Source organism: Eleutherodactylus coqui, chromosome 3 (genome assembly GCF_035609145.1).
Source record: "Eleutherodactylus coqui strain aEleCoq1 chromosome 3, aEleCoq1.hap1, whole genome shotgun sequence".
Classification (NCBI taxonomy): domain Eukaryota; kingdom Metazoa; phylum Chordata; class Amphibia; order Anura; family Eleutherodactylidae; genus Eleutherodactylus; species Eleutherodactylus coqui.
In genome coordinates this window covers 28,234,143-28,257,100 of record NC_089839.1, presented here as the reverse complement: position 1 = coordinate 28,257,100, position 22,958 = coordinate 28,234,143, and the positions used below count along the sequence as shown (strand labels likewise).

The 22,958-nt window shown below is 47.0% G+C and overlaps 2 protein-coding genes across 3 annotated transcripts in view; both read left to right on the top strand.

The window, feature by feature from the left end:
• LOC136620544 (gastrula zinc finger protein XlCGF57.1-like) overlaps window positions 1-22,255 on the top strand; it is a 26,962-nt gene extending 4,707 nt beyond the window's left edge. The window contains exons 2-7 of one of the 2 annotated variants that reach the window (XM_066595392.1): window positions 11,852-11,994; window positions 12,106-12,273; window positions 12,357-12,480; window positions 12,594-12,691; window positions 18,634-18,691; window positions 19,798-22,255. In XM_066595392.1, coding sequence (XP_066451489.1) covers window positions 11,887-11,994; window positions 12,106-12,273; window positions 12,357-12,480; window positions 12,594-12,691; window positions 18,634-18,691; window positions 19,798-20,804 — 1,563 coding nt within the window. In that variant the 5' untranslated portion in view covers window positions 11,852-11,886 and the 3' untranslated portion in view covers window positions 20,805-22,255. Of the gene's footprint in view, window positions 1-11,851; window positions 11,995-12,105; window positions 12,274-12,356; window positions 12,481-12,593; window positions 12,692-17,306; window positions 18,338-18,633; window positions 18,692-19,797 lie in introns of those variants that run through there. The other variant, XM_066595391.1, reaches the window with a different exon arrangement.
• The window catches only part of LOC136620531 (zinc finger protein 420-like), a 254,703-nt gene that overhangs the window by 174,495 nt on the left and 57,250 nt on the right, over window positions 1-22,958 (top strand). The gene's annotated exons all lie outside the window — the stretch shown is intronic.

Sequence of the window (22,958 nt, the reverse complement as noted above, 5' to 3'; positions counted from 1 at the left end):
AGATGCTACCGTATAGGCTTGTGGAAACGGAGGCTTTCAAAAACAGAATGGCGGCGGCGGCCCCGTGCTACTCGGTTCCCAGTCGCCACTAATTTTCCCGATGTGCCGTCCCAGCCCTGCATGATCACGTCTCCCGCAACATTGTACGCGCCCTCACTAATGCGGTTACTGCCAAGGTCCACTTAACAACGGAAACGTGGACAAGCACAGGCGGGCAGGGCCACTATATCTCCCTGACAGCACATTGTGTGAATTTAGTGGAGGCTGGGACCGAGTCAGAGCCTGGGACCGCTCACGTCCTACCCACCCCCAGAATTGCGGGCCCCAGCTCGGTGCTGGTATCTGCGGCGATGTATGCTTCCTCCACTAAACCACCCTCCTCCTCCTCCTGCTACGCAACCTCTGTCTCGCAATCAAGATGTTCAGCAGCAGCACGTCGCCAGCAGTCGGTGTCGCGTGGCAGCACAGCGGTGGGCAAGCGTCAGCAGGCCGTGCTGAAACTACTTAGCTTAGGAGAGAAGAGGCACACAGCCCACGAACTGCTGCAGGGTCTGACAGTGCAGACCGACCGCTGGCTTTCGCCGCTGAGCCTCCAACCGGGCATGGTCGTGTGTGACAACGGCCGTAACCTGGCGGCGGCTCTGCAGCTCAGCAGCGTGCCATGCCTGGCCCACGTCTTTAATTTGGTGGTTCAGCGGTTTCTGAAAAGCTACCCACGCTTGTCAGACCTGCTCAGAAAGGTGCGCCGGCTCAGCGCCCATTTCCGCAAGTCCAACACGGACGCTGCCACCCTGCGGACCCTGCAACATCGGTTTAATCTGCCAGTGCATCAACTGCTGTGCGACGTGCCCACACGGTGGAACTCTACGCTCCACATGTTGGCCAGGCTCTATGAGCAGCGTAGAGCTATAGTGGAATACTAACTCCAAAATGGGCGGCGTAGTGGGAGTCAGCCTCCTCAATTCTTTACAGAAGAGTGGGCCTGGTTGGCAGACATCTGCCAGGTCCTTGGAAACTTTGAGGAGTCTACCCAGATGGTGAGCGGCGATGCTGCAATCATTAGCGTTACCATTCCTCTGCTATGCCTCTTGAGAAGTTCCCTACAAAGCATAAAGGCAGACGCTTTGCGCTCGGAAACAGAGGCGGGGGAAGACAGTATGTCGCTGCATAGTCAGAGCACCCTCATGTCTATATCTCAGCACGTTGAGGAGAAGGAGGGGGAGGAGCATGAGGAGGAGGGGGAAGAGACAGCTTGGCCCACTGCTGAGGGGACAGATGCTGCTTGCCTGTCATCCTTTCAGCGTGTATGGCCTGAGGAGGAGGATCCTGAAAGTGATCTTCCTAGTGAGGACAGCCATGTGTTGCGTACAGGTACCCTGGCACACATGGCTGACTTCATGTTAGGATGCCTTTCTCGTGACCCTCGCGTTACACGCATTCTGGCCACTATGGATTACTGGGTGTACACACTGCTCGACCCACGGTATAAGGAGAACCTTTCCACTCTCATACCCGAAGAGGAAAGGGGTTCGAGAGTGATGCTATACCACAGGACCCTGGCGGACAAACTGATGGTAAAATTCCCATCCGACAGCGCTAGTGGCAGAAGGCGCAGTTCCGAGGGCCAGGTAGCAGGGGAGGCGCGGAGATCAGGCAGCATGTACAGCGCAGGAAGGGGAACACTCTCCAAGGCCTTTGCCAGCTTTATGGCTCCCCAGCAAGACTGTGTCACCACTCCCCAGTCAAGGCTGAGTCGGCGGGAGCACTGTAAAAGGATGGTGAGGGAGTACGTAGCCGATCGCACGACCGTCCTCCGTGACGCCTCTGCTCCCTACAACTACTGGGTGTCGAAGCTGGACACGTGGCCTGAACTCGCGCTGTATGCCCTGGAGGTGCTTGCTTGTCCTGCGGCTAGCGTCTTGTCAGAGAGGGTCTTTAGTGCAGCTGGGGGAATCATCACGGATAAGCGTACCCGCCTGTCAACTGATAGTGCCGACAGGCTTACACTGATAAAGATGAACAAAGCCTGGATTTCCCCAGACTTCTCTTCTCCACCAGCGGACAGCAGCGGTACGTAAACAATACGTAGGCTGCACCCGCGGATGGAAGCATCTCTATCACCATAAAAAACAGGGACCTTTTAGCTTCATCAATCCGTGTATTATATTCATCCTCCTCCTCCTGCTCCTCCTCCTGAAACCTCACGTAATCACGCCGAACGGGCAATTTTTCTTAGGCCCACAAGGCTCAGTCATATTACTTTTGTAAACAATGTTTATACGTTTCAATTCTCATTAAAGCGTTGAAACTTGCACCTGAACCAATTTTTCCAGGTCGTTATCCCGACAGCCCCATTTACATATGGAGGTTGCCCTCTGACCTCAGTAGGGACAGGAAGAGAGTTTAAAAGCACCTCCCTTTCCACCATGCTTTAGTGTCTTCCTGTCCCTACGGTGGCCAGATGAAGCAGAGCTCCAGCGAATCTGTGGAGAAAGAAAACTTACCGCACGCTGTGCGATCCCCCTGGAGGGGTAGAGGTCGGGGCCGCATACTGCTGTAGTCCCTGCATCCTCGACCTGCGCCGCCGAAGGAGCCATAAGTGGCCTCAGCAGTGCAGGTCTCCCTCGCGTGGTCCGCATGTTCAGGCCGCCGCTGCCGTGATGGGATAGTCACTCCTTGCAGGGAACAGCAGCGTGGCCTCCCTGAGCTCCTGGTTCCTCGGCGCGCATAGCGGTGACGTCATCCAGCGTGGTGATGTCACGCGCTCAACGTAGGGGGCGTGGCTACCGACAGAGAACCCGGAAATGGCGCCAAATTTGAAATTTCTCCTATATAAAGCAGGCTCTACTTCATGGAGGTATCCTGCTGACTGCCTAGAAGTGCCAAAAGCATGTCTACTCACGACAGCTCAGCACGAGAAGGAGAAACAGATACCCTACAAGCCGTGAGTAGGCTATATGCCAAAAATGGAATGCGCAAATTGCCATTTGTACTGGATCGGATGCATATATGTTCCCCTTTTTCTCTCCCCTCTCCCCCATTGTTTTATATGGGTTAGATGGATAGGGAAGGTCCAAAGATTAAGGCGGACCCCAGGGAAAAAGAATAAAAAATGGCTCTGCAGCAAAAAGCTCGAGGAAAGCCCTATGCAAGCATGAAAGATATTAGCGGGGGGAAAAGCATTGTTTAAAACTGACATCCTCTTTATGATCAGGGAAGAATTACAGGCCTCCATGGCGTCCTTCCCCCAGGCTCAGCCAGGTCCGTCACGGGTCCCTAAAAGACCAAGGCAAACCGAATCGGCGAGCTCAATTTCCAGTGAATCCCTGGAACTCCTGTCAGAAGGAGAACTAGTACTTATAGAGGATGAGAAAAAATACTATTTCTCCTCAAACGACATTGCGCACCTCATCAAGGCAGTGAGGGAGACAATGCAGAAAACAGAGGATCACCCGCCCAGGACGATTCAGGACGAAATGTACGGCCATGTTCCCGGTCAACCAGACCCTGCAACAGGTTTTTGCAGATGAAGGCCGGCTTGCGTTCGCTCCTGAGGACGTCCGCCTATACAGAGACACCCCTAAGGTCGATATACAAAGCGCAAAGGTAGCCAAGAAAGCCCTCTTGCCCTTTGAAGACACCTCACACGAGGCCAGCATAGCATCAACTTCCGTGGCCAGATCCATGGTCCTATGGCTAAACAGGCTGGAAGCTTCTATTAAGGATCGGGCCCCTAGAGAGGAGTTAGCCAGTTGTCTTCCCCTTCTAAAAATGGCTACCGCTTTTCTGGCCGACGCATCAGCGGAGACCGTCAGATATGACGCAAAAACCGGGGTCGTTAGCAATACTGCAAGAAGGGCATTGGGGCTGCAGACATAACATCAAAAAATAAAACTCTACGCCATCCCATTCCAAGGGGAATACATGTTTGGGCCCGTCTTGGACAAGATCCTGGAGAAAGACGGCAGCCTTACAGAAAACCATCCTTTCCAAGGAGGACACAGCAGCCACCTCCTGAAGTCAAAGGGAAGACTGGAAGATGGTCATACCCCAAGGGAGGTCGGGGTGAGGAAACCCAACCCTCTCCCGAACAAACAGGGGGTAGATTAGCACACTATCTAAATCAGTGGCAGGGGATAACATCTAATCCCTGGGTACTCCAGATAATTAAAGCGGGGTACCGAATTGAATTCCACTCTCTACCCCCTAGGAGATTCCTCATAACCTCCCCTGGGTCCCTACAAGAACAAGGAAACCTCATAAAAAGCGTACAAGAACTCAAGGACTTAGGGGTCATTGCACAAGTCCCTGATCACGAAAGGGGTGAGGGATTCTATTCCCCCCTGTTTTCTAATCAAAAAAACAAACGGTTCTATTAGGACTATCTTTAATCTCAAGGCCCTAAATAAGATTATTCCATACAAAAAATTTAAGATGGAAACGGTGCGGTTTATCGTCTCACTAATAGACCCTGATAGTGTAATGTGCTCTATAGATCTCAAAGACGCATACTACCACGTCCCAATAGCCGCAGTCCATCATAAATACTTGAGATTCGCCCTGCGGGAGGTTGACAAAATCCAGCACTACCAGTTTACGGCCCTACCGTTCGGAATCTCGACCGCTCCTCGGGTTTTTACAAAAATAATAATAGAAATGGTAGCCTATTTCAGACGGAACCAAATCCTTATTTTTCCATAATGCGATGATTTCTTGCTAGTGTCAAGAACGGAAAAGGCCATACGCACGGACCTATCCACGGTCCTGTCTACCCTAAACAATTTAGGGTGGATAGTCAATGAACAGAAGTCTGACCTGAACCCAGGTACACAAAAGGTATACCTGGGCGTATTATTAGACTCCCACATCCACGAATCTCGGTTTCCTTAATCTAGGAAGGAAGACCTTATCCAAGCAGTAATCTCCCTCTGTCGGGCTACTACGGTATCTACCAGAGAAATGATGAAGGTGCTCAGTATTCTAACAGCATGCATACAGATAATACCATGGGCACAAGCCCATACTCGTCAACTACAAAGGTTCATCCTTGCCAGGTGGGACAAACGGCAGACCTCCCCGGATAAGAAGGTGAGCCTGTCCGTCCAAGTTAGAGAGTCCCTACGCTGGTGGACCTCACAGAGGAACCTAAACAAAGGTACCTCCTGGTCGCGAGAACCCGCTGTACCCATCACAACAGATGCCAGTAAAACAGGACGGGGAGCGCAAGTAGCCTACCTAAATCTACAGGGAACCTGGGACCCCAGGTAGCAAAGCGCTCATCTAATTATAGACAATTAAGAGCAATCTGGGAGACCCTTCATGCAACAGAACCCCATTTAAAGGGAAGGCATGTTAAAATCTTGACTGATAATATGACAGCTATGTCGTTTGTTCGTCACCAGGGGTGAACGCGACACGCACACCTCCAACAACTGGCAGCAAAGATACTCCGCTGGGCGGAATCCAACATGCTGTTCCTCTTAGCGATTCATCTAAAAGGGTCCACAAATATCGTTGCCAACTTCCTGAGCAGACAGAGCGTCCTTCCAGGAGAATGGGAGCTGAACCAGCGAGTCTTCGACCAACTAATCTGCCAGTGGGGAGAACCGCAGATAGACCTGTTCACCACGAGGGGAAATACAAAGTGCCGGGACTTTTACTCGCTAAATACAGGAGACAACCCATGCGGAGTAGATGCCCTGTCCCAAAGCTGGGACAGGGACATAGCCTACACCTTTCCCCCCCTTCCCACTGATCCCCCACACCCTCAGAAAAATCCAGATCAGCCGGGTGTCAGTCATCCTAGTTGCCCCCATGTGGGACAAAAGACTCTGGTATCCCCTGCTAAAAGCCTTGACGATCCAGGGTCCACTTCTACTACCGGGCGTGGAAGATCTTCTCCAGGGCCCGCTAAACTACTCGGGGGTCGAAAAATTGAAACTAGCGGCATGGATGCTGAAAGCATGATACCGCGAGGGAAGGGACTCTGCCATAAAGTAATTACCACCTTAACAAAGAGCGTAAACCTATCACTACAGCCATCTATGATAGGATATGGAGGAAGTTCACAGACCTCTGCAAAATAGATCCAGGCAAAATCCCAGAGATCGACATACCACGCAATCCTGGAATTTTTGCAAGCAGGCCTAGGAAAAAGGCCTTAGCCCAAGAACCCTTAAGGTTCAGACAGCCGCACTGGGGTCTTAACTAGACTTTCCTTTGGCAGAACACCGCTGGGTTCGTAGATTCCTCAAAGGGGCAGATAAGCTTCGGCCTTTTATTACGGAAACTTTCCCTACCTGGGACTTAAACCTAGTCTTGAATAGTTTTTGCCAACCCCCCCTTTGAACCCCTCTCCCAACTCCCACTAAGATTACACACACTAAAAGTTACCCTTTTAGTCGCCATAACTTCGGCTCGGAGAATAGGGGAATTACAAGCCTTATGCTGTATTGAACCTTACATGCTTATACAAAATGACAGAATCACCTTTAAGCTAGACCCAGCCTTCCTACTGAAGGTAGTGTCGAAATTCCATAGAGAGCAGACAATCACCCTGCTCTCTTTCTGTCAAAATCCTCGCAATGATAGAGAACGCGAATTTCACAGCCTAGATGTTACGCCTCCTTCCCACGAGCGTGACGGGCTCTGCCGCGTAATATTACACAGTGAAGCCCGTCACGGCGCCCCCCAGAGACCCCATACTTACCAGCGGAAGATAGCGTGAAGACGCTTCCCAGCCCACCGCCGTCGCGTCATGTGACACGCCCACCGCGTCGCATGACGCGGCCGGCCGTGTCACGTGATGCGCCGGCCGCGTCATATGACGCGCGGCGGTAGGCGGGGAAGCGTTTTTTCACGCTATCTTCCGCTGGTTGCAGCGGGAGATAGCGTGAACGGACGGCTTCCATTGACTGCAATGGAAGCCGTCAGCGCGTACACCCGCAGCAAATAGAACATGCTGCGGGTGAGAACGGGAGATTTCACGGTGCGTAATTCCGCGGTGGAATTACGCATCGTGTGCATTGTGCTATTAGGTTCAATAGAACCTAACAGCTAGGGGCAACACAGCGGATTTTTGCCGCGGATTTACGCGGCGTAAGTCCATTCGTGGGAAGGAGGCCTTAGGAGAGCCGTTCTAGTGTATTTACAAGCTACCCGCTCTTTCCGGAAAAATAACAACCTCTTTATCCAATTTCAGGGGCCGGCAAAAGGAAAGACGGCATCTAAGGGCACCATTGCGAGATGGATCAAGACTGCTATCCAAGAGGCATATAAAGCCAGGGGCCTCGATCCCCCGGGAAAAATTAGAGCCCACTCCACACGCTCTCTCTCCTCCTCTTGGGCAGAAAAAGGCCAGGCGTCTGCGGAGCAAATCTGCAAAGCAGCCACCTGGTCTAGCATAACACACGTTTATCAGACACTATAGGGTTAACGTGCAGTCAGACAAAAACCTGGGCTACGGACAAAAAGTCCTCCAGGCAGTAGTCCCACCCTAAAAGTCACGTATGATTTGGTATACTCCATATGTAAATGGGGCTGTCGGGATGACGACCTGGAAAGATACGGATTACTTACCGGTAGTCCCATTTCCAGGAGTCATCACGACGGCCCATAGTTCCCTCCCTTCTAGAATAATTAATGTTCTTTTCAATGTAAATACGACCGAATAAAGGTAAATTTTGGTTTAGTAAACATTGTCCACCGTAATAATTTGTAAGTCACCAAAGCATGGTGGAAAGGGAGGTGCTTTTAAACTCTCTTCCTGTCCCTACTAAGGTCAGAGGGCAACCTCCATATGTAAATGGGGCCGTCGTGATGACTCCTGGAAATGAAACTACCAGTAAGTAATCCGTGTCTTTATTTTAACTGGGCTGCCTCCAGGCCTAGTTACAAATTAAGCCACAGTAACCAAAGCGATTAATGGGTTTCACCTGCCCTCCTGGTTGGGCATGGGGAATTTTTCTGAGGTACATTAGTACTGTTGGTACACCAATTTTTTGGGGCCCTCGCCTACAGTGAAATCCTAGTAATTTTTATAGGCTTCGCCTGCACTCATGCTACAGCAAGGTGTGTGGGGTTGGCCTACACTTTTGCTACATAAATGTAACTGGTGCCTTGTCTATACTGCAACTACTGAAATGTGAAAGAGACTGTTATCTCCCTAAACTGCTGCAACGGGAATGTTACTGTGGCCTGTCTTGACTGCTACTACTACTGAAATGGAACTAAGACTGTGCTCCCCCTATACTGCTGCTAGTGATATGTTACTGGGCACTGCAATGGGATACATTAATGTACCGCCGATGGGTTCCAGGGAGCCACCCATGCTGTGGGTCCACAGGGACTTCACATTAGGGATTTGTACCTGCCAGTGTCTATGTATTAAAAACCCCTGTCAGACTGAGGCATGCAGCGTGGGCCGAAGCCCACCTGCATTTAATCTGACGTTACCTAAGCTTTGCTGGGCACTGCAATGGGATTTATTTATGTACCGCCGGTGGCTTCCTGGGACCCACCTATGCTGTCGGTCCACACGGAGTTGTAACTGCATGTGTCTACTTATAAAGAACCTCCGTCTGACTGGGGCATGCAGTGTGGGCCGAAGCCCACCTGCATTTAATCTGACGTTACCTCAGCTGTGCTGGGCAATGCAATGAGATTTATTTATGTACCGCCGGTGGCTTCCTGGGACCCACCTATGCTGTCGGTCCATACGGAGTTGTAACTGCATGTGTCTACTTATAAAGAACCCCAGTCTGACTGGGGCATGCAGTGTGGGCCGAAGCCCACCTGCATTTAATCTGACATTACCTAAGCTGTGCTGGGCACTGCAATGGGACTTGTTTATGTACTGCCGGTGGGTTCCAGGGAGCCACTCATGCTGTGGGTGCACACGGAATTCCCATTGCGGAGTTCTACCTGCCTGTGACTATTTATAAAAAACCCCGGTCTGACTGGGGCATGCAGTGTGGGCTGAAGCCCACCTGTATTTCATCTGACGTTAGCTCTACTATCTGGGGCACTGCATTGGGACAAACTACAGGAGCAATACAGCGCTAATGAGACGTGCACAGCTACGCTAGCATTGGAGTCCGCTGTAGGCCCGCGATTGCTGAGGGTTTGTGCAGAGGCCTATGTCCTTGCTGCAGTGAAAGTCTGCTTCCTGCCTAGGATTGCTGAAGCTGTGGGCCGAGGCCTATGTCGTGGGCGCGGTGCAAGTCTGCCATGTTTGGCCGCTCAGATCAATTTTTGGTTCATGTCTTGGGTTTCCTAGGACCCACCTATGCTGTTGGTGCAAACTTAGCTCCCATCGCGGTGTTTGACCTGTCTGGCACAAAGACACTGACTGACTTGGGTAGGGGGCAGAGCGCAGATGGCTTTTCCCTTGCAGTGTCGATTGAGCTATGCGACACCTTGACAGAATGAATAGTTTGTGGCACATGGATTCCCCATTGCTATGCCCACGTGTTCAGCTCCTGATGGAGGTGGCACAGGATTGGATTTCTCATTGCTTCTGTACAGCATTGTGGGCTATCGCCCCGCCCCTTTTCAAGAGGGTCGCTGCCTGGCCCTGCCAACCCTTTGCAGTGTGTGCCTCCGGTTCCTCCTCACAAATGAAAACCTTAGCGAGCATCGGCGATATACAAAAATGCTCGAGTCGCCAATTGACTTCAATGGGGTTCGTTACTCGAAACGAACCCTCAAGCATCGTGGAAAGTTCGACTCGAGCAACGAGCACCCGAGCATTTTGGTGCTCGCTCATCTCTATTAAATGTCCAATGATGTTGTGACACCCCGATGTAAGGGGGTTATAAACACAGATGCCCGATACCCATCAGGTGGGAATTCTTCGCTGAACCTATAACTGTGTGGGCTCTGTCATTCAATTCCTCAGTCATATGACATCACGGGTCATATGACGTCATTCACTAGGGTACACCAGACTGTCCCTAAACGGCCATACATTTTTTTGCTTTAACAGCCTCATTGCACACAAGGCAAATTTAATTGCAGATCCAGCGCATGTCACCAGCGTGGGCGATCCGCTGCTCAATTTGCCCATGGATGTGCGTGGAGATTCCACTGCACACACACAAGCGGATTTTTTTTGCGGACACAATTTCCGTAAATAAAATCACAGCGTGCTCTATTTTAGATCGGGGTACGTGTGGACGGCTTACAAGTCAATGGAAGCCATCTTATACGCGGCAATTAATCACCGCAGGAGCTGCGTCATCATCTACGGCGCGGGGAAAATCTGTACTGCGCCGTGTGCGACGCTGACACATCTGCAATACAGAGTAGACAAAGAGGGTCGCCGACAGCGGGCACGGGCGGATCCCCTGTGGGATTCCCCACAAGCCGTATGCATGAAGCCTTAGGCTCTTGGTTTATTATAGTTACATAGATGTCAACCAAGGAGAGTCCTTCACAGGGCGACACTGCAGCAGCAGGTTGGGGGGAAATGGGAGTGGCCTTCCCCTGGGGTGTGGCTTAAATTAAAGGGCAAGGCTAACATATTCAGAAATTTTATATTAAAGGGGTTTTCCAGGCAGCACTGGCGGTCAGTGCCAGAATACATTGCGGTCAGAGCGGAAGCTGCTGCTCTGACCCCTGTGTAGTGGCCTCATCTGACCAGGCCACTGGGAGTAGAAGCCGGGAAGCGCTCACAGTGGGAAGCCTTCGGAGGAGGTGAAGGAAGCGCCGCATTGTATGAAATCAGTTGCCAGTACTCGGCTGATTTCCAATCAAAATCCGCACCAGTGGTACACATTTTACCTTCTTTTTGGATGCAGAAATGCTGCAGAATTTGCGGCGGAAACTTCTGCTGTGGACATTTTGCAGCATTTCCGCCACATATAAACATACCCTAAGTCAGCTTGAGGTATGCTGCCACAAGCAGAGTGGCCTCAGTAGTAATATTGTCCCCTAAAACAGTCCCAGAAGTAATAGTGACCACCCTGCAGTCACCTCGGTAGTAATACTGTCCCACACAGAAGCCACAGTAGTAATAGTAGTGACCCCCACAGTGGTCTCAGTAGTCATAGTGTCCCAATTACTGGCCCCAGTAGTAATCGTGACCCCTGCAGTGGTGTCATTAGTCATAGTGTCCCCTATATCGACCCCAGTAGTACTAGTGTCCCCTGCAGTGGCCCCACTAGTAATGGTCAACCAGAGAAAAAGAGGGCATAAAATATGCACAAAATTGATAACCAGCGTCTAAATGGTTAATGCAGTTCATGTTGTACACTGGTATGTGGACAGGCTCATATTCTCTCTATATCCTGTCACGGTTTAGGAATGTCTAGAGATAACGGTTTCTAATCCTCCACTGCTAGGACAGTTTGTACAGAACTAAGTTTCTATTCCTGGGAATTACGTGTTTGGAGTGACACGCCTTGAGGTGTTAAGTAACAGATGTTAAACCGTTAGCACCCAGAGCCAATCATGAGTTCTTATGATTACAGGGGGCATGTATTTCTGACCATTCGTAAGTGAACATATATACGTTGTCTGCTTTGTAATAAACTGAGAAGAGCATCATTGTCGGATGATACAGGCCGTGTCATGTGTCGGTGATCTGTGTACACACTTCTTATATAATTTGGACCAGGCAATGAAACACTATAAAATCCCTCTGATGATTTCCCTAACAATAATGTATATACTGTGTGGCTCTGTACTCACTATATAGCAGGGGCGGCTGACTAATATATACCAGATTATTGATCAGAATATTATATAATACTCCTTCATAGCTAAATCACCTCTATTATATGCTGTCACTAATCCTCTATAATTCCCTTGTAGTAAAACCCTTCATGGAAGATGCTCTTGCCCCCTTCAGGTTCCTTAGGCTCAGGACTCTCACAGATAAAGACGATGGTCCTTTCCATCAATGACCCACCAAGGATGGAGAAGGACAGAGACCACATGGCTGCCCAGATATTAGACCTCACCCTGGAGATCATCTACTGGATAACTGGGGAGGTGAGAGCTTCACATGATGTCACTCTTATCTCTAGTAATAAACAGGGGAATGGCGGGAAAGGTAAAGGATTCTTAGCCTCCATGTAGTGATCAGTGTCTCACCATCCACAGGATTACACGGTAGTGAAGAAGTTGTCTGGTGAGTGTGTGACCCCCCGTGTGTCAGGAGGAGGCAGCCGGACCCAAAGCCCCATCACCGAGCCTTCACCCCATTCACTGATACATGAGCAGAAGATCCTCGAACTTACCCACAGGATCACTGAGCTGTTGACCGGAGAGGTGAGCGCTGCTGGGAATGGGGAGCATTATATAATGACGCCAAGGGAGGAGTCTGGAGGATGACGGTATATTGTGTGTGTCAGGTTCCTATAAGGTGTCAGGATGTTGCTGTCTATTTCTCCATGGAGGAGTGGGACTATTTAGAAGGACACAATGATCTGTACAAGGACGTCATGATGGAGGATCATCAGCCCCTCCCATCACCGGGTAAGAGGAGGCCTTCATTGATTATAGAGGACCGTTTTGAAAGTCGGCTAGTCCCGCCATCATCTGATCATCAGATATATAATGTATTTAGTGTTTCTGGTTATTTCCTATAGATGGATCCAGTCAGAGAAATCCTCCAGAGAGATGTCACAGTCCTCTATATTCCCAGGATTGTCCAGAGGAAGAGGAACATGTCCCACTTTATCATCAGGTAGATGAAGCTGAGATTTGTGCTGTAAATCCTCTACAGACAGATGTAATGGAGCTTTCTACTAATCTTCTCCGGCAGCAGTGTAGTATACTGTGTGCTCTCTGTCATCTGGTTATTGTGGGCTGTCAGTTATAGTGGCTGCAAATGGTTTCTAGTGGTTTAAGGCCTCTATCACACAGGTGACAGCGATATCACTGAGAGGATATCGCAGCAATGTTCTGTGCGATATCACTGTGTTTTCTGGTAGCCATAACACAATTTTTTTGAAGCACCACCCTGAAAATACGCTTGCGCTGCATTAAAAAAGAACGAATGCATTGCATAACAGCCGCTGTCCACTCCACTGCAGTTCTCCTCAGAAGTTCGTGACACACTTGCTTGTAGCTTTCATAAGTGCTTCCTGGTCAGGGGTTCAAAAACCCCGCCTCCAGGAAGCGCTGGCTCTGATTGGTTCTCGAGTGCCGCGGCGCAGCCAATCCCTGCAGCACTCAATGAACCAATCACAGCTATCACATTGAATAGCCAGAGTCATCTGGTTAGAATTGTCCATGTAAAGAGTCAAGCAAGTCTTGCAGAAATCACATCCACATTCTATGCAGCAGGCCCCACACACATATCTTATAGGTCAATGCAGCGTTCTTTAGCTTCCATTGGACATGGTAGCAGAAGACAACACTGGAGAGAGTACCTCATCTGGTTTCTTGAGGTTGCTAGTTGGACCCTAAAGGACTGGCAACATGTGGCATTGTCCAATGAGTCATGGTACCAATTGTTTCAGGCTCATGTGTTGTATAGACCCCTTGAACTCCAGTTGTCAGCAAGGCACTGTGCAGGCTAGTGGTTGTTCTATGCTGCTGTGGGGCTGTTTTCATTGTAGGGGTTGGGTCCACTGATCTGCCTAAACATATTTTTCACGAGTGTCTGCTATGTTTCACTGCTTAGTGACCATTTGCAGCCCATCATGGTCTACATGGACCCCCCACAATGATGTGACATTCCAGCCAGATAATGCACTATGTCTTTGGACACAAGTTGTCCAAAATTGGTTCGCAGAGCATTCTGGAGAGTTCCTACGAATGGTGTGGCCTGCACATTCACCTGACATGAGACTAGTCAAGCATTTATGGAATGTGGTGGAGAGATCCATTTACAACAGAGACCCCGCACCTACAAATGTCCTAGAGCTATGGGTAGCTATCCAGTCGGCACTCAATATTCCTTTACACGTTGACTGTCCACTTGTGAAATTGATGCCAATCTAGTTACTACACTTTACAAGGCTATAGGGCATCTTAGATGATATTAGTTCCTGTCTCAATGCTTTTGGCACGTCAGTGTAGGTTAGTTTCAATTTCCTTGAGTAGATATTCTTCCTTCTCCTGGATGAGAATGTATTTTTTTTAACTGGTAGGTCCACATCCCAGGACCGTTTGGGGGAAAGTACCGTTCAAGTTTCCATTTTGGTGAAGTGTTTTAATTTTATTGTGGTCCACAGTTTCATTCAGTTGAAGCTGGGGAGCACCGATAGTGCACAGATGGACATAAGACAGTACCACTGGGAGTATCGCTCAAGTTTCCATTGTGCTGAAATAGTTCTTTTTTTATTTTATTATGTTTTTATTAATCAATTGAGACACATATCCAGCATCATAACCATCATTCAGACATCTTTAACAACTCTAAGGTCTAATAGCTGGACTAGTGCATATGTTGATACAGCATGAAGCAATCTTTGACTGCCGATCAGCAGAGGTTTAGGTGGACACAGTCCCAATATATAATTTTCTCATTTTATAAACTGTCAACCAGAGACTAATAAAAGAAACAATAAAAAAGTAGGAGCAAGATAATATGTAGGAATAATAAAAAGGAGAAACAAAAAGAGAGTTATACTCACAAATTAGAGACCAGAAAGTCTTGATCTGCGAATATGTTCATAAACTGTGGCATAAATTGGCATTTGGTGCTTTGCATTTAACCCTTACAATCCACTGTCTGACGTCTGAAGACATTTTGATTTAAGGCTATACAGCTCCGTTGTTGGAAGACGTCTGTCGGGGTTCTCTTACTGTATATTGCCAGCCTCTCTGCTGTCGGAGCCTATCCAACGTGTCACCTCATGCAGTACTGGCTTTAGCCAGCGTACAGCGCCAGTGTATAACTGCAGAAAAAGAGTAAGCCCCCTGGGAAAACCAGGATACAAATTGGATTGGAAAGGGTTAAAACAATTTGAGGTGGGGTAGATTCCCATGTGATGCCCTCTTGCAGGTGTTAGATAAGACCTGTGGACGACCTGTAGTCTCATTTCCAGGAACTTGGACGAGGGCAAATATTTGTAAGCCAACAACACCGATTCCATGATCAATGGTCGTCCAGAGACCATTTTCTATCCGGTAGGTCAATATCATCCTGCTCCCGCATATTACGTATTAGTCTATACAGCCTGGATATCATTCCCCGCACGCTCACCATCCTAGAAGTCCATGTGACACCTGTCTGTGTCCAGTCAATCTCCTGAGGTGCGGCAAGAGTTCCTGGATATAGGGCCTAGCCTGTAAATATGAAAATAGCAGAACTGACAGACCAGGGAGCTTCTGTTTCATTTCCTCATGTGACAAAATACGTTTTTCTTTCTTGCGTAGCAGTTTGTCCATCGAGTCAATCCCTCGAGCCCACCAATCTTAGAAAATGTTGTGTGGGTTATTGTGCTGAAAGTTGGGGTTGTTAATAAAAGATAGTTGTGGGGATATATGTGGGGATGCATGACTGTCGCGATGTAGTTTGTCCCACGTCTTCCAAGCCACAAGTATTTGGGGGTTACGCTTCAGTCTCTGGTACTTCTGCGTCCTGGAGATGAAGGATATTTTGTAACTGTATTGGGCCAGACATTTTCTGCTCGAGCAGTTTGTTTGTAAAATTCGACTGGGAATATATCCAATCATGAATAATGCGAGCCTGTACTGCTAGATTGTAGTCCCTTATATGAGGGAGATTGATTCCACCATTGACTTTATGTTTTTGCAATGTTTTAAGAGCTATGCACGGTCTTTTCGCACCCCAAACAAAGTTTCTATATAAATAAATAATTGATCTTTTTTATGTCTTTTAGTTTTAAAAATCTGGGCAGAGAATGTAGGCTGTATAGCAGACGGGGAAATTCTGTCATTTTTAAAAGATTAGCTCTTTCCCAAAAAGGACACAGTGAAGTTTTTCCATAAATTTAGAGTCATTTTCAGTTTTTTAATTTAGGGTTCAGTGTTTGTTTTATATAATTTAGAAGGGCATCTTGTGACCTGTATTCCCAGATATTGTATGGAATGCTTTTCCCAATGGAAGGGGTATTGGGCCATCCACAAAAGTTTAGCCAATCCTTTTAATAGTAGCGCTTCCGTTTTGTCTCAATTTAAGGTATAGCCAGAGAGCTCTCCAATTTTCTCGATTCCTTGTAATAAGGGCGTCAGTGTCTCTTTTGGGTTGCTGACTATCAAAAATATGCTGTTTGCAAATGATTCCGCCTTAATTTCCAAATCAGCATAGCAGGCTCCATTAAAGAGTGGGGTATTTATTAAGTGCCTGAGCAATGGGTCTATGGATGAATTAAAAAGTAATGGGGAGAGGGGGCAGCCTTGACGGGCCCCCCTAACTAAGTCAATGGTTGGGGTATTAAGGCCATTAACTGTGAGGCTACTGGTGGCATTTGTATACGCGTATCATGTTTTAGAATTTACATATGTCTGTCCAAAGCTACGCCACCCAGTATCATATTTTTATCAAAAGCTTTCTCGGCATCTAGACTCAATAGCATCAATACTGGACTAGTGGGACTTTGTGTGGCAACCGTTGCCGCTATTGCAGCTCTGATATTTTTTAAAGCATTTCTTCCACGTGTGAAGCCCTTCTGCGATGTGTCGAGTATAGAGGGGAAAATAGATTGAAGCCTATCAGTATCTCTGATAGTAAAGCTATTTGTCTGCATGAATGTGGGTCAGCAACCGAGATCCGTGGAGCGCAGAGATATAACAGGTCCCTCCTCTTCAACAGTCCAGAGGGAGATAGAAGACACATACATTTGGAGGAGGATGGAGAAGAGGAGGTGTCAAGTTCCAAAGAGTAACAATCTGTTATATGTTATAACCGTGGCACGGGGTGAGGCAGGCTTTGGTGGGGACATAGACAGATGAATCCTTTGTGTTCTTTTTCTTTAGCAGTTTTAGATGGTTTACTTTTTTGTTTTCCGGTTGCTGTTATTTTTCACCGAATCCAGCTGGCGTGTTACTCATGTCGAGGTACCCGCGTTGCGTTCATTTAAGTATCTGTCCATACTTGGACCTCTCCAGGTCTAGGGGTTTCACAGCTTGCATAAACAAAGGTCAAAAATTTCGCTCCATCTGTAAGATCAATGAAGATTTATCAGCAGGTCGATGATATGGATGTGGCTTCTCATCTGATAATTATGCAGTAGCCATCCAAGTTAGTGGCACCCTTAGAGATTGAATCATGGCCAGCATTTTCTCCCGCGGTTTACAGTGGTGTTGGTTTATAGGGGTTTAAACTGTCTTGCTATATTGTGCTCTCACTGGTACAGCCTCTCTTCTCCAGTTTGTCAAGTCCTGAGCAATAACACTTGTTAGGGCAGCAATGGGGACAGATGTGACCCAGGCTGTGTGTTATGGCTCTCGACTCCCGTGGGTCTCAGCAGTTGGCTGCAGGGTGCTTGGTGTTGGTGGACCATGTGAACCCCCTGCGCCGACTCTTACCTCCAATTCCATCCAGTGCAGCCGCGATGCTCCTGCGATGAGTAGGGTGGTCATAAATCCAGGCCGCGGCTCCGACTGTCACTAGGCCTCAGTGGGCAGGTAGTTGCACTGTAGGTGTTTGTGTCAGGAGCGGCGCAGATGTAGTTTGCCAGAGAATCTTTGCCACCAGAAACGCTCCAGGGCGTGGAGTGGTTGGACCCCCCCAGTGTCCGCAGCAGTTGGGGCCCCAAGCCTCCGGAGCCAACTTGGCCGCACCCAGGTAGTGGTGAGGCGACGGTGGCAGAATCCTCCAATGTATCAGGAAGGGTTCCCCCAGCAGCAGGTAATGAGTGCCAGGGGGCCAGGCGACACGCAGATCAGCCTGAACTCTAGGCCACAGCTTTATGCACAGCTAGGCCACAGTGGATCAATGACCTTGTCGCAGGGGTCCAGGGCGGGAGCAGCGGGCAAGTGGAGGTCACCGAAGGTCTTTGCCAGAGGTAGTGGAGTGGCCGTGTCCCTGCAATATTCACGGTGGCCGAAACTTCAGACCAAGGCTCCGGAACCATCCAGCCCATGCCCGGGGAGCGGTGTGGAGATGGCGGATTTGCCCAGAATGGTAAGCGGGGTCCTCCCAATTGTAGAGTGGCACCGCAGTTCTCTTCAACGTCTTTGGGGTGCTGGGGGGGGGGCTATGCCACATGTGTGTCGACTGGAAATTACGCCACGGCTTTGCACTTCGCTAGGCCGCTGCGGGCCAGTGGCTGTGTCGCAGGGTTCCGTATCAGGGCGCCACAGTTGGATGGGGGCTTACCGGGATCCCCTGCTGCTGAAGAAGTCTTGGGAAGTGATGTATCCTGGGCCTCACGGCGCTGCTGTTTTCCGTGCCTCCACGGATCCTCCAAGGGCGGTGAGTTGGGGCTTCCCCAAGACAAATATGGGGATATCAATCACCTATAACTGCTTCGGGGCACCAAAGGGGTTCCGATGTCGCTGAGGTCAGGAGTCAGTGAAGGATCTCTGTAAGACACATCCCACTCCTTTGGTGCCCAGGAGAGGAGTCCATGGTGAAGTGTTTTAATTTGATGGTGGTCCACAGTTTCATTCAGTTAAGGCTGGGGAGCGCAGATAGTGCAAAGTACTGATGGACATAAGATAAATTAAGGGTCTTTTTTTTTCTCATCTCTTTTTGTGGGATTCTTGCAGGAAAGTTCTAACGTAACAATGAGTGGACTCGATAAATCCATATCGGTGTCGGTTAATGGTAAGAGCCTTTCATAAATCTTGTTTGAATGTATTCTATTAATGGGAAGCTCAGAATATCATCTTACACCTGATCATTACTATTACCCATTTAGTGCCTCAATAGTCCTATATGTCACGGAAAAAAAAACGCAGCAAAAATAATTTTGGTAGCTAAAGGAAAAAAATGGAGCAGTAAAACCGCCACATGGGTAAAATCCCTAAAAACTGTCTGGTCCTTAAGGTACAAAACAACCTGGTCCTTAAGGGGTTAAAAAGGAAACACAATTGATATTTTTTTTGTTTACCCACCTCCTCAAATGAACAGAATATAGAAAAAGTGATTAAAGGTGTTATCCATTCACCGGACAACTCCTGTTCAATAGGTCTAGGTGCATTAAAATAATAAACTGAAATACACATACCCCTGAATGGCCACTGGGACATTCTGACAACTCCTTCTAGGTATATTTTGGATGTTAATGAATATATACCCTGCTTTACATTTTTCTTACATTTGATTGGCATAATAATTCTTGCAATGCGAAAATAATAAATGATGTTTAAAAATTTAAAGGGGTTTTCCAGTGAAATAATATTGATGACCTTGTGCTGCAAATACACAGAGGTCGAAGCAGAAGCCTCCGTGCCGACCTCTGTGTAGTGGCTGGTGCTTGTAACTGCAGGCATGGCTGCCATTGAAATCAATATGGAGGTCGGTGTGGAGGCTTCCGCTCCAACCTCTGTGTATTTGCAGAGCTGACAGCATGCGCCCGCTCAGCATATCGTCCAGAGTCCTGAGTGATGGACCTCAGCCAATCAACTATTGATGACCTTTTCTGATGATAGGTCAACAATAGTATTTCACTGGAAACCTCCTTTAAATTTTAGCTATCTCTACTAGAAATTCTATTCTGTAATCTTTACAAAGCATTTACAAATACTATGATGTTTTTGTTTGTCTTCTGTCTTTCATATATTTACTAGTGATTTACTTATCATAAGTTATCCTATTTTTCTTGTATTTTCCATTTTAGTTTGTTTCCTTGCTATTATTTCAATAAAGCTTGATTTGGTTAATTGAAAAAAAGAAATATAGGGGGAAAATCATTATTTCTTTTACTCCAGGTGAAGACTGGAGTAGAGGCCACCATCGACACCTCGTATCTCTAAATGAAGTAGAAGATAATACCACACAACCTAATTCAATACCCCTTACTGATGGCACTAGTGACAGGAAACCTTCTTCACTGATTGGCAAACAAATCACTGGCCGTAGACGGGGGAAAAAACGTCCGTGTTGCTCAGATTTTAAAAAGAAATCAAATCTTTCTTGGCACCGGAGAACTGACAAAGATGAAAAGCAAATTTCATGTTCAGAATGTGGGAAATGTTTTAATCATAGAAGCAGTCTTACGTATCATTTAAAAACTCACACAGGGGAGAAGCCATTTTCATGTTCAGAATGTGGGAAATGTTTTCAGCAGAAAGGAAATCTTGAGGCTCATTTAGTAATTCACACAGGAGAGAAGCCATTTTCATGTCCTGAATGTGGGAAATGTTTTAATAATAAAAGCACTCTTGCAAGTCATTTAAAAATTCACACAGATGAGAAACCATTTTCATATGCAGAATGTGGGAAATGTTTTAGTAGGAAATCAGAATTAGTTAAACATCAGAGATTTCACACAGGAGAGAAGGCATTTTCATGTGCAGAATGTGGGAAATGTTTTCATCTGAAAGGAAATCTTGAGGATCATTTAAAAATTCACACAGGAGAGAAGCCATTTTCATGTCCTGAATGTGAGAAATGTTTTCATCTGAAAGGAAATCTTAAGTCTCATTTAAAAATTCACACAGGAGAGAAGCCATTTTCATGTCCTGAATGTGGGAAATGTTTTAATCATAAAAGCACTCTTACAAGTCATTTAAAAATTCACACAGGGGAGAAGCCATTTTCATGTCCTGAATGTGGGAAATGTTTTTATAATAAAGCCACTCTTGCAAGTCATTTAAAAACTCACACAGGGGAGAAGCCATTTTCATGTCCTGAATGTGGGAAATGTTTTAGTGAGAAATCAACTCTTGCTCGACATCAGAGAACTCACACAGGGGAGGTCATATCCATGTCCTGAATGTGAGAAAGGTTTTAGTAAGAAGTTATTGCTAATTGAACATCAGAGAACTCATGCAGGAGAGAAATCATTTTAATGTTCAGATTATTGTAAATATTTCAATCGTGGAACCTCATTGTAGGATCTGCTGCCTCAGACCGCTTTCAAATGAGCGTATATTAACTTTGGTCCATGTTTTGTGGACCAGAATATGTAGCTAATGTAAATCTATATATCTACTCAAACTCAATGTAGTTCCTGCCTAATTTCAGCTGTAGAATGCAAGCTGAAATTCTGCGCCAACGTATAATACAGTGTAGAGAATGGGGATTTAAGAAATCCCATCCACTTATAGTGGAAAAAAATCAGCAGTGAAGATAGTCAAGCTGCAAACTTTCACATCCGCAGCATGCTCTATTTGTTGTGGAAATGCTGCAGATCTTCACAGCAGTTATTCATACATTATAATTAATCTTACTATGAAGATCCGCAGGTGGATTTTAGTGTGGATTTATTCCATGATGTGTGATCAGACTCTTGGGATGCCTTCTGATGTATAACTTACCCCCAACAGGAGCCATAGCATAACAGGACGGTGGAGGCAGGACTTCTCAAAGCACCTGTGCCAAACAATTATGATGCTCAGATTGGGCACACACCGCCACTGCGCCCACACAATCAGGAGCAGGACTGTAAAACATAGCCACCATTCTGATGGGAATGGTTGTCAGTCATCGCCTTACCCCTTGTATGCGGCAACTAAAGCTGATTAAGCATTCGCATATTAAAGTGTGAATGAGGTCAAATAGTCGCCCCTTTTACTCTCTCCTTCTATGAGCAAACAAAACTGTCATCTGATAAGGATCAGTATTACGGACCATGTTTTTTATTTCCAATGTGTAGGACAATAAGGAGACTGAGGAATGAGACTTCGTTAACTTAAATCAAAGATTTGTCCCATTCCACATGATTAAAAGCTACTCTTTGGGTTCCCGTACACGCAGGGTTTCTCCGCGGTAAAGCACAGGTGAAGCTCTGCTGATTGCTGGCCAGCATATGAACTCATCCCATTGTTTGAATTAACGGGTAACGGTGCTGGCCGGTGATCAGCGGAGCTCCATTTGTATATTGCTACAGAGAAGTCTTGCATGTACAGGCACCCTTTGAAAAACATAGGGCCCATTAGATCTGGATTTACCTCTTAATGTTTTGGTTCTTTGTGACCTGACACTTTTTAGAGATTTAGCACACTGGGTGATTCAACTGCCATAATTTCCTTTTCTTGGGTTACAAAAATACATTTTGTATATTTTTTTATGATGCATAGGTCTGTTTTTAGTACCTTTGTTTTTTTTTTTTCAAAAGTTATTTTATGTTTTATTAGAGGTAGTATGTCTGAAAAGTAAAAAAAAAATGTTTTTGTTTAGTTCTTTGTTAGTGTAAATTGCAAATGTTAATAAACTATGAGAATGGGTTAATTGTTTTGGTCATTTTGATGTATACTTTGTATAGTCTTACATTACAAGATTGGTGTGGTGTGGGTTTTTTTTTTTATCAGTAATTTTTTTTATATATATTTTCCTAACATGTTCCCCTATGACATCATAAAAGACATTTCTATTTAGCTGGTTTCCACTATAATTGGGGCATCCATGGGAACCAGTTAAAGGGGAAAACCATCCCACTGCCATCTGCATCTAGTACAGCTGCTTTGGGTCTGCTTAGATCCAGCAGCTCTGCCATGCCGGGGGCGCTTGTCAATCATGTACTTACTGGGTCCAATAGAGGCAACGGCACTGCTGATTGCTCATTAAATGTTATACGAGCCAGAAAAGATGCAACAAAGCTGTCTCTGACAGCCAGGCACCTGTCTAGCTAAAGCAAGTTTGCATTTACAATGGTGTATGTTTAAAACCCAGGACCACACGATGTACATATATGGTGCATACATTTAACCTCTAATCAACCATTGATGGATTTATCAGTCATTGGTCGCTCAGGAAGGATGGAGTGGGCTGGTAAGTTAAGTCAAAATACTAACGACCACCTGTCCATGAGTGAGTGAGTTACATGCTCCGCTCTTGATCACATGATGGTGACGTCATCAAAAGTCCTAAAACATAAAACACGCAGAGCCTGATAGCAGCTGTGTGCTTACAGGGCCTGTGATGATGA